The following is a 16,506-nucleotide window of genomic DNA, read 5'->3' on the forward strand; positions in this document are numbered from 1 at the left end:
GGACGTGTGTGTGCGTGTGTGTTGTTGGGGACGAGTGTATGTGTGTGTGTCATTGGGGATGTGTGTGTGTGCGTGTGTCATTGGGTACGTGTGCGTGTGTCGTTGGGGACGTGTGCGTGTGTCGTTGGGGACGTGTGCGTGTGTCGTTGGGGACGTGTGCGTGTGTCGTTGGGGACGTGTGCGTGTGTCGTTGGGGACGTGTGCGTGTGTCGTTGGGGACGTGTGCGTGTGTCGTTGGGGACGTGTGCGTGTGTCGTTGGGGACGTGAGTGTGTGTGTGTCGGGGACGTGCGTGTGTGTGTGTCGTTGGGGACATGCGTGTGTGTGTGTCATTGGGGACGTGTGCGTGTGTCATTGGGGACGTGTGCGTGTGTCGTTGGGGACGTGTGCGTGTGTCGTTGGGGACGTGTGCATGTGTCGTTGGGGACGTGTGCATGTGTTGTTGGGGACGTGTGAGTGTGTGTGTATCAGGGGCATGTGTGTGTGTGTCTTTGGGGACGTGGGTGTGTGTCGTTGGGGACGTGTGTGTGTCTGTGTGTCGTTGGGGACGTGTGTGTGTGTGTGTCGTTGTCGACGTGCGTGGGTGTGTGTGTCGTTGACGATGTGTGTGTGTGTCGCTGGCGACGTGTGTGTCGTTGGTGACGTGTGTGTGTATCTGTGTGCAGTGGGGGCGTGTGTGTGTTTGTGGGGTTGTGTGTCTGTGGGGGGAGGGGTGTGCGTGCGAGCGTGTCGGGGGGGTGTGTGCACGCCTGTCGGGGGTTGTGTGCACATGCGCGCCTGTTGGGGGGGTGTGTGCGCGTGCGCGCCTATTGGGGAGTGTGTGTATGCATGTCTGACGGGGAGCATGTGTGTGTGCCTCTCTCTGTCGCATGGTGTGTGTGTCTCTGTCGGGGGCTGTGTCCGTCGGGGGGATCTCTGTCGGAGGGGTGTCTGTGCATCTGTCAATGGGTGTGTTTGTGTGTCTCTCGGGGGGTGTGTGTGTGTGTCGCTCGGGGGGTGTGTGTGTGTGTCTGTCGGGGGGTGTGTGTGTGTGTGTGTCTGTCGAGGGGTATGTATTGTGTGTGTGTTGGGGGGTGTGTGTCTGTTGGGGGGTGTGGGGGTGTGTGTGTGTGTGTCTGTCGGGGGGGGTGTGTGTGTGTGTCTGTCGGGGGGGTGTGTGTGTGTGTCAGTCGGGGGGGTGTGTGTGTGTCAGTCGGGGGGGGGGTGTGTGTGTGTCAGTCGGGGGGGGTGTGTGTGTGTCTGTCGGGGGGGTGTGTGTGTGTGTCTGTCGGGGGTGTGTGTGTGTGTGTCTGTCGGGGGGGTGTGTGTGTGTGTCTGTCAGGGGGTGTGTGTGTGTCTGTCGGGTGTGTGTGTGTGTCTGTCGGGTGTGTGTGTCTATCGGGGGGTGTGAATGTGTCTGTCGGCGGGGGTGTGTGTCTGTCGGGGAGGTGTTGTGCGTGTGTCTGTCTGTCAGGGGGCGTGTGTCTGTCTGTCAGGGGGTGTGTCTGTGGGTGGGGGTGTTTGTCTGTTGGGGTTCCTATGAGTCTGTCTGTCTGTAGGAGCATACGTGCATGTCTGTAGGGGTGCCTGTCAGTCTTTAGGGGTATGTGTGTCTATAGGGGTGTGTGTCTCTATCTGTAGGGGCATGTGTGTATCTGTAGAGGTGTGTCTGTCAGTAGAAGTATGTCTGTGTTTGTAGGACTGTGTGTGTCTGTCTGTCTGCAAGGCTGTGTGTGGGTGTGTGTGTGTGTAGGGGTGTCTGTGTGTCTATCTATAGGGGTGTCTCCATGTATGCCTATCTGTAAGCCCTCTGCCTGTCTGTAGCAGCATTTGTGTGTGTGTCTCTGTCTGTAGGGGCGTGTGCCTGTCTGTAGGAGCATGTATGTGTCTGTAGGTCTGTGTCTGCCTGCATATCTGTAGGGGTGCATCTGTCTATAGGGGGATGTATCTGTAGGGGTGTATGTGTGTGTTTGTCTGTAGGAGTAGGGATGTGTGTCTCTGTCTGTAGTGGCATGTGTGTATCCGTAGTGATGTGGCTGTCTGTAGGGCTGTCTGTAGGGGCGTGTGTCATTCTGTAAGGGTGTGTGTGTGTCTATAGGGGTGCCTCTCTCTGCAGGAATGTGTCTGTAGGGGTCTGTCTGTCTATAGGGGGGAAACTCTCTGCACTGGGTTTGTGTATCTGTTTGCAGTGGTTTGCGTGTGTCCGTCTGTAGGGATTTGTGTGTCTGTTTGTCTAAAGGGGGTGTGTGTCTGTAGGGGGGTTTCTCTGTAGGGGTGTCTGTCTGTAGGGTTCTGTGTGTGTGTCTGCCTGTAGGGGCATGGGTGTGTCTGTAACTGTCAGGGCAAGTGTGTGTCTGTCTGTTGGAGGGGGTACGTGTGTGTGTGTGTCTGTCTGGGGGTACGTGTGTGTCTGGGGAGGCTGTGTATGTGTCTGTTGGGGGGGGGTGCATGCGTGTGTGTCTGTCAAGTGCGCGTGCCTGTCTGACTGTAGGGGTGTCTGTAGGAGTGAGTGTGTCTGTTGTAGGTTTGTGTGTCTTTTGGGGTGTATGCCTGTGTCTGTCAGCGAGTGTATTTGTCAGGGTGTGTGTTTGGCTGTAGGGGTGTGTGTGTCTTTTGGGGTTTGTGTGTCTGGGGTGTCTGTCAGGGTGTGTTTGTCTGCAGGGGCATGCATCTGTAGGGGCGTGTGTCTGTCTGTAGGAGTTTGTGCATATCCGTAGGGCTGTCTGTAGTGGCCTATGTGTGTCTGACTGTGGGAGTATGTCTGTCTCTAGGGGTGTGTGTCTGTAGTGTTGTGTGTGTGTTGTAGAGCTGTGTGTGCGCCTCTCTGTAGGGGTGTGTGCACATGTCTGCATGTAGCAGTGTCTGTGTGTCTGTCTGTCTGTAGGGGTGTGAGTGTGCCTGTAGGGTGGGTCTGTCTGTTGGAGGTGTGTCTTTAGGAATGTGTGTGTCTTTCTGCTGTAGGGGTGTGTGTGAGTCTCTGTAGTGGTCTGTGTGTGTCTGTCTGTGGGGGTGCGTGTGTGTGTCTGTGGGGGTGCATGTGTCTCTATAGATTTGTGTGTGTGCATGCCTGTCTGTTGTGGTATGTGCATGTGTCAGTCCAGAAGTGTGTCAGTCCAGGAGTGTGTGTCTGTCTTGCTGTCAGGGTGTGTGTCTGTTGGGGTATGTCTCTATAGGGGTTTGTGTGTCTGCCTGTCTGTGGGGATGTGTGTGTGTCTGCTTGTCTGTGGGGGTGTGTGTGTGTCTGCCTGTCTGTGGGGGTGTGTATGTGTGGCTTCCTGTCTGTAGGAGCGTATGTGTCTGTTTGTAGGGCTGTGTGTTTGTTTGTAGGGCTGTGTGTATGTATCTGTTTGTAGCGCTGTGCATGTGTGCCTGTAGGGATGTCTGTGTGTATGTCTGTCTGTAGAGCCTCTCTGTAACGGCGCGTATGTGTCTGTCTGTAGGGGTGTGTATCCGTCTTGTCTGTAGAGGCATGTGTCTGCCTGTAGGAGTATGTCTGTCTGTAGGGGCATGTGTGTGTCTGCAGGGGTGCGTGTGTCTCTCTGTAGAAGTGTGCATGCAGGTCTGTATATAGCGGTATGTGTGCATGTCTCTGTAGTGATGTGTATCTGCCTGTAGGGGTGCGAGTTTGTCTGTAGGGTGTGTGTAAAGGGGTGTCTGTCTATAGTTGTGTGAGTTTCTTGTGGGGAAATTGTGTGTGTGTCTGTATGTAGGGTTTTGTGTGTCTCTCTGTAGGGGTGTGTGTGCATGTCTGCCTGTAGTGTGTGTCTGTAGGGGTGTGAGTATGCGTGTAGGGGTTCCTGTGAATCTGTAGGGGCATGTGTCTGTCTGTAGGGGCATGTGTATGTCTGTAGAGGTGTGTATCTGTCTGTCTTTAGGGGTACGCGTGTCTCTGTCTGTAGGTGCATGTGTGTATCCATAAGGGTGTGTCTGTAGAAATATGTGTGTGTGTGCAGGGGCATGTGTCTGTCTGTAGGGGCGTATGTGTCTGTGTTTAGGGGTATGTGTGTCTATAGAGGGATGTGTCTCTGTAGGGGCATGTGTGTCTGTCTGTAGGAGTGTGTGTGTCTGCTTGTAGGGCTGTGTGTATGTGTCTGTATGGCTGTGCATGTGTGTCTGTAGGACTGTGTGTGTGTGTGTCTGTAGGGGTGCCTGTATGTCTGTTTCCCTGTAGGGGTTTCTGTGTGTATGTCTGTTCGTAGGGCCTCTGTCTGTAGCAGCGTGTGTCTGTCTGTCAGGGCATCTGTCTGTCTGTAGGGGCGTGTCTGCCTCTAGGGGTCTGTGTGTGTCTCTGTAGGTTGTGTGTCTTTGCCTGTAGGGACATGTGTGAATCCATAGGGCTGTGTGTGTGTGCCTCTGTAGGGGTGTCTATGTGTCTGTCTTTCTGTAGGGGTGTCTGTGTATATGTCTGTAGCAGCATGTGTGTGTCTGTCTGTGATGTGTCTGTAGGGGTGTGTGTAAGTCTGCCGGGGTGTATGTGTGTCTGTCTGTAGGAACATGGGTGTGTCTGCGTATCTGTAGGGATGTGTTTGTCTGTAGGGGTCTGTCTGTAGGGGTGTTTGTGTTGGTTAGCAGTGGTTTCTGTATACGTCTGTCTGTAGGGGGGGTGTGTCTGTCTGGAGGGTTATGTTTGTATGGGGTGTGTGTGTGTCTGTCTAGGGGTTCCTGTGTGTCTGCCTGTTGTGGGGTGTATGTGTCTGCCTGTTGTGGGGTGTATGTGTCTGCCTGTTGGGGTGGTTGCTTGTCTGCCTGTAGGGGTATGTGTATCTGTCTGTAGGTCTGTGTATGTCTGTTGGGGTGTGTTTGTTTGTCCATAGGGCTGTATTTCTGTCGTAGGGGGGGTGTGCATCTTTCTGTCTGTAGTGGTATGTGATAGTCTGTCTATAGGTGTGCCTGCCTGCCTGTAGAGGGTGTGTGTCTCTGTCCATAGGTGTGTGTGTGTGTCTCTCTCTCTGTAAGTGTGTTTCTGTCTGTAGGGGTGTCTGCCTGTAGGAGTGTGTGTGCCTGTACGGCTGTGTGTCCGTAGGGGTGGTTTGTGTCTTGGGTTGGTGTATCTGTCTGTAGGGGGACTGTGTGTATCTCTCTGGTAGGGGGTGTGTCTGTCAGTTGGGGATTCTGTCTGGGGGTTGTCTGTCTGTAGGGGCATGTTTGTCTGTAGAGGTGTGTGTATGTCTAAGGGTGTATGTACGTCTGTAAGGTTGTGTCTGTCTGTAGGGGCAGGTTTCTGTCTGTAGGGGCTTCTGTCTGTCTGTCTAGGCGGGTGTTTGTCTGTTGGGGTGTGTATGTGTGTCTGTAGGGGTGTGTATGTGTGTCTGTAGGGGTGTATGTGTGTGTCTGTCTGAGGGATGTGTGTGTCTGTCTGAGGGATGTGCGTGTCTGTCTGTAGGGGTGTGTGTGTGTGTCTCTGTAGGGGTGTGTGTGTCTGTAAGCGTAGGTTTGTGCCTGAAGGGGTTGGGTATGTCTCTATAAGGGGGTTTTGTGTGTCTGTCTTTAGGGGTGTTTGTGTCTGTCTGTCTGTAGGTGGTGTTTGTGTGTGTCTGTAGGGGTGTGTCTGTCTGTAGGTGTGTTTGTGGGTAGGGCCTATGTGTATCTGTCTGTCTGTGGCAGCGTGTGTCTGTCTGTAGGGGTGTCTGTCTGTCTGTCTGTAGGCCTGTATGTGTGTGTCTGCCTGAATGTGTGTGTTTGTGTCTGTGTGCAGCAGTGTGTGTGTCTGCCTGTAAGGCTGTGTTTCTGTCTGTCTGTAGGACTGTTTGTGTGTCTCTGTAGCTTGTGTGTGTGTGTGCCTGTCTGTAAGCATGTGTATGCCTGTCTGTCTGTAGGACTGTTTGTGTGTCTGTCTGTGGATGTTGTGTGCGTATCTGTCTGTAGGGGTTTTGTATGTGTGTGTTTGTCTGCCTGAGTGTCTGTCTGTCTGTGGTGTTTGTGTGTGTTTGTAGTATGTAACCATCTCCTTGTATAGCTAACCTTGTTTACCTGGGAAGATTGCTATTTATTGATTTGTGAAAATGTACTGATTTTATACCATCAGATCAAAACTTTGTGGGTGCATCTTGTAAAATAAAAGATAATTGTAAAAATTTCAGCTGCTAAAACCCAATTATCTTTTTTTCTTTTGCCCCAGGTGTGGTTTCGTACAAAAAAGGTGCGTCATCTTATTTAACAATCTAGCCACAAGTTTCAGATAAACCTGATCATAATTGTACTTTCTGAACTAGTTTCACTGCTAGATAGAGGGATAATTGACCTCACTTTTCACTCTATAATCTTGCCCAGAGCGTGGGGCTAATTGAACAAGTTTGGGTAGCAATCCATTGGCCAGACACAGGTTGCTCACAAGTTCTCTTAATCTCCCACAAAAGAGGAATAAAATGTTAATGGGTGGGGGGAATCTGTGTTACTAGAGGGTTGTTCTGTCTGCTCCCTTATCCGTGGATTCAAGCCACATGGTGATAATGCTAACCCACTCAAGGCTAATTTGTTTCTGCTGTAGCCATCTGGTCTCACCCCAGACACCGTCTACCAGCCCTCCTTTGCCGCAGTTGCTGTGCTCATTTATTCTGCTTTCAGTTTGTGGGTTGGGAGCGCAGCATGTCGTTCAATGCAACCTGCAAACAGTAATAGCCTTGTCTTTCAAACTAATCAAAACATGTATCTGACTGGTGTGTTTAAGCATCACAGATTTCCTGGTGAGATGTTCGGATGTAATTTGTGTGGCAGGGTGTGTTAGAAACTGATTACTGTCATATTACCTCATTCCCCTTGGGAATATCCATCTTGTATGCACCGGGGAGTATTGTGCATTGCTGTCTATGACTGAGGGACAACGAACAGCACTGTCCAGGCAATCATTACATCACACGGCACTCTCTGCAGATTTATATTCTTAAGATTGCCTTCCCCCAGTGGTAGTAAGTGGTATGTAGGTAATTCCATGCTAGCGCATTGATCCTCTTAATTAACTATGGAAACGCTAGACCTTTTACTTTTAAAGGAATTGGAGGCAAACTTGTGGCATGGGAGCAAGATGGTGTGTTAAAATGGCAAGCAACAGGGAAGTCTGGGTTATTCTTGTGGACTGAGCGAAGGCATTCTGCAAAACGGTCATCCAGTCTGTTTTTAGTCTCCCTAATGTAGAGGCGACCGCATTGGAAGCAGTGAATACAGTGGAACAAATTGAAGGAGGTGTAAATGAAGCACTGTTTCACCTTAAAGGAGTGTTTGGGGCCTTGGATGGTGAGGAGGTGAAGGGACAGATGTTGTACTTTCTGCGATTGCATGGGAAGGTGCCGTGGGAAGTGGATGAGGAGTTGGGGGTGATGGAGGAGTGGACTAGGGTGGCACGGAGAGAATAGTCTCTACGGAATGCTGATGGGATGAGGGGTGAGGGGAAAATGTGTTTGGTGGTGGCATCATGTTGGAATTGGCGGTAATGGCGGAGGATGATCCGTTGAATGCGGAGGTTGGTGGGGTGAAAAGTGAGGACAATGGGGACCCTATCATGGCTCTGAGAGGGAGGGAAAGGGGTGAGGGCAGAGGCACGGAAGATGGGTCAGACACGGTTGAGGGCCCTGTCAACCACAGTGGGGGGAACCCTCAGTTAAGGATAAAGGAAGACATGTCATAAGCGCCATTTTGGAAGGCAGCATCATTGGAACAGATGCGACGGGGGCGAAGGATCTGAGAGAATGGGATGGAGTCCTTACAAGAAGCAGGGTGTAAGGAGCTGTGGTCGAGGTAGCTGTGGAGTCAGTGGGCTTGTAATAATTATTGGTAGACAGTCTGTCACCAGAAATGGAGACAGAGAGGTCAAGGAAGAGAAGGGAAGTGTCGGAGATGGACCATGTGATAAATGGTTGTGTCAAATGGTTTTCAGACTGGAGGTTGGTAGACAGTGGCGTTTCTCTAGGTGACTTGGATATTGGAACATAGAGTAAAATTTCAAAGTTTCCTGATAATATCAAACTTGGAGATGTGACAAAAAGTGAGGAAGATCACAACTGACTGCAACAGGAATGGGCCAACAAATGGCAGAAGGCATTTAATACAGAGAACTGTGAGGTTATGTATTTTTTGGCAGAAGTGACAGGGAAAGGCAATATAGATTTTATTTAATTCTTTCATGGGATGTGGGCATCGCTGACAAGACCTGCATTTGTTGCCATCCCTAATTTCCCTTGAGCTGGGTGACTTGCTAGGCCATTTCAGAGGACAGCTAAGAGTCAACCACATTGCTGTGGGTCTGAAGTCACATGTAGGCCAAACCAGGTAAGAAGGGGAGATTTCTTTTCCGAAAGGACATTAGTGAACATAATGGCACAGTTATCCAAGTTTTCAAAAAAGAAGGCATGGTAAGTAATGTGGTTGGGAGCAGGAGGTTACAGAATATCATCAATAAAGTGAGGGGACCAAAACTGTGGCAAATAGAGTTGAATGTGGAGCAGTATGAGGTCATCTACTTAGATCCAAGAAATATTAATTAGCGTTTTTTTCTAATTGGTGAGAAGCTAAGAACTGTGGACGAGCAGATAGGTTTTAGTATCCACACGTGGAATCAATAAAAACCAGTGAACAAGTCCAAAAATTAATCAAAAAGGCTAATAGAATGTGGAGAGAGCAATGGAGGCAGGGTAATTGAATATTTTTAAGTCTGAGTTAGATTCTTGATTGACAAGGGAGTCAACATGATCTTATCAAATGGCAGAGCAGGCTCAAGGGTCTACGCCTGCTCGTAATTCGCATGTTCATATGTGGGTTCAATTCTGAATGCCGTTGCACCTTTACATAAAGCCGTGAATTGTGTTCACCAATACGTGGGGGTGTGTATTTTAACCAGGATAGAATATAGAATTGGAGAGCAAGGAAATTATGTTAATTTTTATAGAACTAACTGCACCACCACCTCGAGGGAATCAGGGAGGGCAACAAATGCTGGCCTTGCCAGTGCAGCCACATCCCATGAAAGAGTTTTAAAAACTTGGGTTAGACCACACTTGGAGTACCATGAACAGTTCTGATCTCCATATTATAAAAAGGATGTAGAGGGACTGGAGACTTTGCAAGAAAAAAATTAGGAGGGAAGCAGAAGAGAGGATGTAAATATCAGGAAAGATTGAAGATGCTGAAGTTCTTTTCTCCAGAAGAAGAGACGACTTAGGGGTGACATGATACGAACATAAAAGTTAGGAGCAGGATTGCCAACTGGCCCCTCAAGCCTGCTCCGCCATTCAATAAGATCACGGCTGATTTGATTGTAACCCCAGCCCCCCATTCCTGCCTACCCCTGATGGCCTTTCAGCCCCTTGTTAATCAAGAATCTTATCTACTTCTACCTTAAAAATATTCAAAGTCTCTGCTTCCACTGCCTTTTGAGGAAGAGAGTTTCAAAGACTCACGATCCTGTAAGAGAAAACATTTCCCCTCATTTCTGTCTTAAATGAGTGACCTCTTATTTTTAAACAGTGACCCCTAATTCTAGATTCACCCACAAGAGGAAACATTCTCTCCACATCCACCCTGTCAAGACCTCTCAGGATCTTAAAGGTTTCAATCAAGTCACCTCTTACTCTTCAAAATTCCAGTGGATACAAGCTGAACCTGTCCAACCTTTTCTCGTAAGACAACCCATCCATTCCTCGTCTTAGTCTAGTTCTAAAATGAAAGGATTATCTTATGAGGAAAGGCTGGACAGGTTGGGCCTGCATCCATTGGAGTTTAGAAGAATGAGAGGTGATCTTACTGAAACATATAAATTCCTGAGAGGACTTTACAGGGTGAATGCTGAGAGGATGTTTCTGCATTTACACCTTTCCTTAAATAAGGAGACCAATACTATACACGGTACTCCAGATGTAGTCTCACCAGTGCCCTGTACAAATGAAGCATAACCTCCCTACTTTTGTAATCAATTCCCTCACAATAAATGATAACATTCTATTAGCTTTCTTAACTACTTGCTGTACCTGCATACTAGCCTTTTGTGATTCATGCACTAGGACACCCAGATCCCTCTGAATCTCAGTTCTGCAACCTCTCGCCATCTAGATAATAAGCTTCTTTTTTATTCTTCCTGCAAAAATGGACAATTTCACATTTGCCCACATTATACTCCATTTGCCAGATCTTTGCCCACTCACTTAACCTATCTATGTCACTTTGCTTTTTTAAGTTCATTCATGGGATGTGGGTTTCGCTGGCTGGGCCACCTTTTATTGCCCATCCCTAATTGTCCTTGAGAAGGTGGTGGTGAGCTGCGTTCTTGAACCGCTGCAGTCCCTGTAGCCTCCCTATGTCCTTTTCACAATTTACTATCCTACCTATCTTTGTGTCATAAATAAACTTAGCAACCATTCCTTCAGTCCCTTCATCCAAGTCATTTATATAAATTGTAAAAAGTTGAGGCCACAACACTGATCCCTGTGGCACACCACTTGTCACATCCTGGCAACCAGACCCATTTATGCAACGCTCTGCTTCCTGTTAGCTAGCCAATTTTCTATCCATGCCAGTATGTTACCCCATACACCTTGAGCTTTTATTTTCCACAATAACCTTTGATGTGGCACTTTATCAAATGCCTTCTGGTAATCTAAGTACAGTACATCCATCAGTTCCCCTTTATCTACAGCACACGTGACTCCTTCAAAGAATTGCAATAAATTGGTTAAACATGATTTCCCTTTCACAAAACCATATTGACTCTGCCTGGTTGCTTTGAATTTTTCTAAGTGCCCTATTATAACATCTTGAATAACAGCTTCTAATATTTTCCCTATGACAAATGTTAAGCGAACTGGCCTATAGTTTCCTGCTTTCTGTCTCCTTCCCTTTTTAAACAAAGGAGTTACATTTGCTGTTTTCCAATCTAATGGAACCTTCCCCAAATCTAGTGAATTTTGGAAAATTAAAACCAATGCATCAACTATCTCACTAGCCACTTCTTTCAAGACCTTAGGGTAAAGTCCATCTGGACCTGAGGATTTGTTAGCCCTCAGCCCCAGCAATTTGCTTAATACCACTTCCCTGGTGATTGTAATTTTCCTGAGTTCCTCCCTCCCTTCCATTTTCTGATTTACAGCTATATTTGGGATATTGCTTGTGTCTTCTCTAGCGAAGACCAAATAGAGGTCTTTAAAATTGTGGAAGAGTTTGACAGGGCTGATATGGAGAAACTGTTTTGATTTGCAGGGAAGACAAGAAGTAGGGGCCTTAAGTATCAGTCATTATTAGCTCTAATCAGGAATTCAGGAGAAACTTCTTTATCCAGAGAGTGGAGAGAATGTGGAACTTGCTACCACAGGGATTGGTTGGGGGTATTAGCATAGATGCATTTAAAGGAAAGCTAAACACATAAAGGAGAAAGGAATAGAAGGCTTTGTTTGATGCAGTTAAATGAGAAAGGGCAGCAGGAGGCTCGTGTGGAACATGAACATCGGCATGGGTTCGATAGCCCGAATGACCTATTACTTTTCTGTAAGTAATTTGTAATGCTCAATACAGGTTGTTGCACAATAAGTAGCATTGGAAGAGCTATGGCATTTATGAGGGGAATGGGGGAGTTTAAAATGTGGATATCCTTGCCCAGTCTGTCCAGAAAATCTGTGATGGTTAAGCCATTCTAGTAATTTATTAGTGCATTTAAAATGGCTAACTGCCATAGCATTTGGTGTCAGAACCACTCGATATGGTCTAGATATGGAGCAGCCACTTCCTTTGCTAAATTCTTTAACTGCATAGTTCTACTCTTTAACATGTATAAAGGGACTCAAGTTGTTGAGTCTGTTCATTGCCGTTGCTTTGATGGTTAGTGCTGCCATTGTCTTGCTTGTTAGTTGGAGCTTGCAGCTTGCAAAATAAATGCTGACTTTTGGTTTTCCCATTCTCTCTGCCTGCCTGTGCCTCTCCCTCCCTCACCATCTCTTTCCCCACACTTCCCCACCCTTTCCCTTACCACTCTTCTTTTTCCCTTACTGGTTCTCTTTCTCTGTATCTTTCCCCCCAATTATCTTCTCCCATCTCCCAGGTTCAGTCAGTTCTCGGAGTCATTCCTTTGCAGATCCAGCCAGTAACCTTGGCCTCGAGGATATTATCAGGAAAGCCTTAATGGGGAAATATGACGACAAAGGAGAAGATCACCAAGTGGTTCTACCCCATCCTGTGAATGCAACACAGGGCAACATGAGCACAACCATCCCCGTGTCTGGTGATGCTCGGAATGAGGAGGCCAATCCATCACCTCCATCAGGTTAGTGTGATGGGGTGAGGATTAGAGTTAGGGTTAGTATGATGGGCTGAGGGAGTACCAAGTGCCTCATGTATTATGATTACTGAAGATGGCCTATTTGACACTGTACAGTCGGCGTTCTGCATTGATGATTTGCAGAGCAGCTTTACAGATCACATCAGGAATGAGTGGGTCGAGATGAACATTCTTTCAGTTTAATTTGGAGTTGATTCTAGAGTCTGGATCCTGCTGATTTGGATTCACTGCATTCACTTTGTGCTTTATTCTTTGGTTTAAGTCACCAGCTAATTTCCAACATCCTAATCAATGATCGATATATTTATTCAGGTCAGCTCCTCCATCAACTTTGCCTCCAAGGTTTGCCAACATTTCTGGCCAGGTGAAACTTAGCAAATGTCCAGTAGCCGATTTGTTCCAGGATTGAACTCTCAAGCCAGAGATCATGCATTCAAATCCCAAAATTGTGAAATTGAATTCCACACATTTGCTTATTTGTGAGCTGATGTCAGCAAAATGCCCATGAAAGCTGGAGATTGTCATAAAATGTCCACGCTCCGCCTGTTCAAACCTACATGACTCCAGACCCACTCCCTGCCCCTGTCAGTGTCGCTCACATCAAGCAAGTAAAAAAAAACTGCTGTCAACAAGAAATTAGAAGACCAATTAAATGGTAACTTATTGAAACTTCATTGAAATCTGTAAGGAAACAACAATAATATAGTGTCTGACTATGTCATTTACAGTGTGCTATGCTGGTGAGAAAGTGGAACTGTATGTCCCTTGAAGTCTAAGTGGTAGGGAAACAGATCCTCAGATCAAATATAGTTTATGCGTTAGTTAAGGAACTGGTTCCCAGAAGCAGCAAGTAGAATAAAAAAAAGGCCCTTGATTAAGCTTTTCTGATTCAATATTGGAGCTGGGAGCTTCATTCTGGGTTGGGATGCTGAGAGGGACCAAGGGTCAGCTCCTGTTGTACACCTCAGCATTGCCTCTGGTGAGGTGGAAGGATATTTGACCTTAAGTTGAGCTTCAATTTCTGTTTCTCCTATTTCTCATTTATGTAAACAATTAAACAAATAATCAGGGGAGGAAGCACCAAAAATATCCCCATCCTCAATGATGTGGGAACCCAGCACATCAGTGCAAAAGATAAAGACTGAAGCATTTGCAACCATCTTCAGTCGATGAACCATTTCAGCCTCTCCGGAGGTCCCCAGCTTCAGCCAATTCGATTCACTCCACATAATGTCATGAAACGGCTGAAAGCAAAGGCCGTGGATCCTGACAATGTTCTGGCAATAGTACTGAAGACTTGTATTCCAGAATAAGATGCACCCCTAGCCAAGCTTTTTGAGTTCCAAAACTGGCAACTACCCAGCAATGTGGAAAATTGCACAATTATGTCCTGTCCACAAAAAACAGGACAAATCCAACTGGGCCAATTACCACCCCATCAGTCTACTATCAGTCATCATCAAAGGGGTCATGACAGTACTATCAAGCAGCATTTACTCAGCAATAGCCTGCTCACTCACACTCATTTGGGTTTCTGCCAGGGCCACACAAGTTCTGGCCTCATTATCTCATTACAACTTTGGTCCAAATATGGACAGAAGAGCTGAACTCGAGGTGAGGTGAGAGTGACTGCCCTTGACATCAAAGCAGCATTTGACCGAGTGTGGCATCAAGGAGCCCTAGCAAAACTGGAGTCAATGGGAAGGGGGAAAACCCTCCACTGGTTGAAGTCATACCTAACACTAAGGAAGGTGATTGTGGTTGTTGAAGGTCAATCATCTCAGTCCCAGACATTGCTACAGGAGTTCCTCAGGATAGTGCCAAAGGCCCAACCATCAACAGCTGCTTCATCAATGACCTTTGCTCCATCATAAGAAGTGGGGATGTTTGCTAATGATTGAACAATTTTCAGCACTTTTCGCAACTCCTCAGATACTAAAGCAGTCTACATCCATATGCAGCAAGACCTGAACAACGTTCGGCTTGGGCTGATCAGTGGCAAATAACGTTCATGCCACACAAGTGCCAGACAATGATCATCTCCAACAAGAGAGATTCATATCATCACCCTTTGACATTCAATAGCGTTACCATCACTGAAGTCCCCACCATCAACATCCTTGAGGTTTCCATTGACCAGAAACTGAACTACTGTGGCTACAAGAGCAGGTCAGAGGCTGGGAATTCTCTGGCAAGTAACTTAACCTCCTGACTGTCCAAAGCCTGTCCACCATCTACAAGGCACAAGTCAAGATTGTGATGGAATACTCCCCAGTTGCCTGGAAGAGTGCAGCTCCCACAACACTCAAGAAACTTGACACCATCCAGGACAAAGCAGCCCGCTTGATCAACACCCAGTCCACCACTTTAAACATTCACTCCCTCCACCACGGATGCACGGTGGCAGCAGTGTGTACCATCTACAAAATGCACTGCAGCAACTCACCAGGGCTCCTTTGGCAGCACCTTCCAAACCACTACCAGCTGGAAAGATAAGGGCAGCAGTAGATGGGAACACCACCACCTGGAAATTCCCTGCCAAGCCACACACCATCCTAACTTGGAAATATATCACTGTTCCTTCACTGTCACATGGACAGCAGCGGTTTAAGAAGGCAGCTCACCACCACCTCCTCAATGGTAATTAGGGGAGAGCAGTAAATGCTGGCCTAGCCAGTGATGCCCACATCCCATAAAAAAATATTAAAATACCCACATGCAGTAAGACCTGCATAACATCCTGGCTAGAGCTGATAAATGGCAAGTAACATTCATGCCACATAAGTGCCAGGCAATGGCCATTTCCAGCAAGAGAGGATCTGATCAACCTCCCCTTGACATTCAACAGCATTACCATCACTGAATCCTCCACCATCAACATCCTAGGGGTGACCAATGACATGAAACCTAACTTGACCAGCCATATAAATACCGTGGCTACAAGAGCAGCTCAGAAGCTGGGAATTCTGCGGCAGGTAACTCACCTCCTGACTCCCCAAAGCCTGTCCACCATCTACCAGGCACAAGTCAGGAGAGTGATGGAATACTGTCCACTTGCCTGGATCAGTGCAGCTCCTACAACACAGAAGGTTTAAGTTTGACACCATCTAGGACAAAGCAGCCTGCTTGATAGGCACCCCATCCAGCACCTTAAATATTTACTCCCTCCGCTACCAGCATACAGTATCAGCAGTGTGTACCATCTACAAGATGCAGTGCAACAACTCGAAGAGGCCCCTTTTGGCAGCATCTTCCAAATCCATGACCTCTGCCACCCAGGAGGACAAGGGGCAGTCACCTGGGAATGCCTTCACCTGCAAGTTCTGCTTCAAGCTGCACATCATCCTGACTTGGAAATATTTTGCTGTTCCTTCACTGTCGCTGGGACAAAATCCTGGAACTTCCTCCCTAACAGCACTGTGGGTGTATCTACACCACATGGGCTGCAGCGGTTCAAGAAGGCAGCTCACCACCACCTTCAAGGGCAATGAGGGATGGGCAATAAATGCTGGCCCAGCCAGTGATGGCCACATCCCAAAAACAATTTTTTTTAAACCTACGTGCTGACCATCAGTTATCTCATAAGAAAACACAGTGTCAGTTTCCACAAGCAAAATACTGCTTCTGGAACTGTGGCATTAAAACAGAAAATGTTGGAAGTACTGTATTCAGAAGATTTGGAACCATCTTTGGTGGGAGAAACAGTTAACATTTCAGGTCATGACCTTTGGTCATTGACTTTAACTTTTTCTCTCTCCATGGATGCTGCCAGATCTGCTGAATTTTTCCAGCATTTTTAGTTTTTATGTCAGTTTTCACATGCCACTGACAATACCTGGTTGTACCTTGACCCCTCCGCACTGTTCCTACTTGTCTGACACCCAGTACTGGATGAGCAGAAATTTCCTTCAACTAAATATTGAGAAGACCAAAGCCCCATTGTCTTCAGTTCCCACCACAAACACCACCCTCTAGCCACTGACTCCATTCCGCTCCCTGGTAACTGAAGCTGAATCAGACTGCCCACAACCTTGATGTCATATTTGACTCCGAGATGAACTTCCAACCAGAAATCCATGCTATCTCTAAGACTGCCCATTTCTACCCCCATGACATCGTCTACCCCCATGTCTGCAATGAAGCCCTCATCCATGCTTTTGTTACCTCTAGACTTGACCATTCCAATGCTGGCCTTCCACATGCTACCCTCCATAAACTTGAGATCATCCAAAATTCTGCCCATGTCCTAACTGGTACCATGTTGCGTTCACCCAT

The 16,506-nt window shown here is 47.4% G+C and overlaps 1 protein-coding gene across 12 annotated transcripts in view; it reads left to right on the forward strand.

Annotated features, from left to right (window-relative positions):
- Positions 1-16,506, forward strand: part of ncor1 (nuclear receptor corepressor 1) — a 404,095-nt gene that overhangs the window by 384,765 nt on the left and 2,824 nt on the right. For 10 of the 12 annotated variants that reach the window (XM_041197143.1, XM_041197144.1, XM_041197133.1 and 7 more), the window contains 2 exons: positions 6,097-6,117; positions 11,995-12,216. In XM_041197143.1, the coding sequence (XP_041053077.1) occupies positions 6,097-6,117; positions 11,995-12,216 (243 nt within the window). The remainder of the gene's footprint in view (positions 1-6,096; positions 6,118-11,994; positions 12,217-16,506) is intronic. The other 2 variants (XM_041197137.1, XM_041197140.1) reach the window with 2 other exon arrangements.

The sequence above is a fragment of the Carcharodon carcharias genome, chromosome 10 (genome assembly GCF_017639515.1).
Source record: "Carcharodon carcharias isolate sCarCar2 chromosome 10, sCarCar2.pri, whole genome shotgun sequence".
Taxonomy (NCBI): domain Eukaryota; kingdom Metazoa; phylum Chordata; class Chondrichthyes; order Lamniformes; family Lamnidae; genus Carcharodon; species Carcharodon carcharias.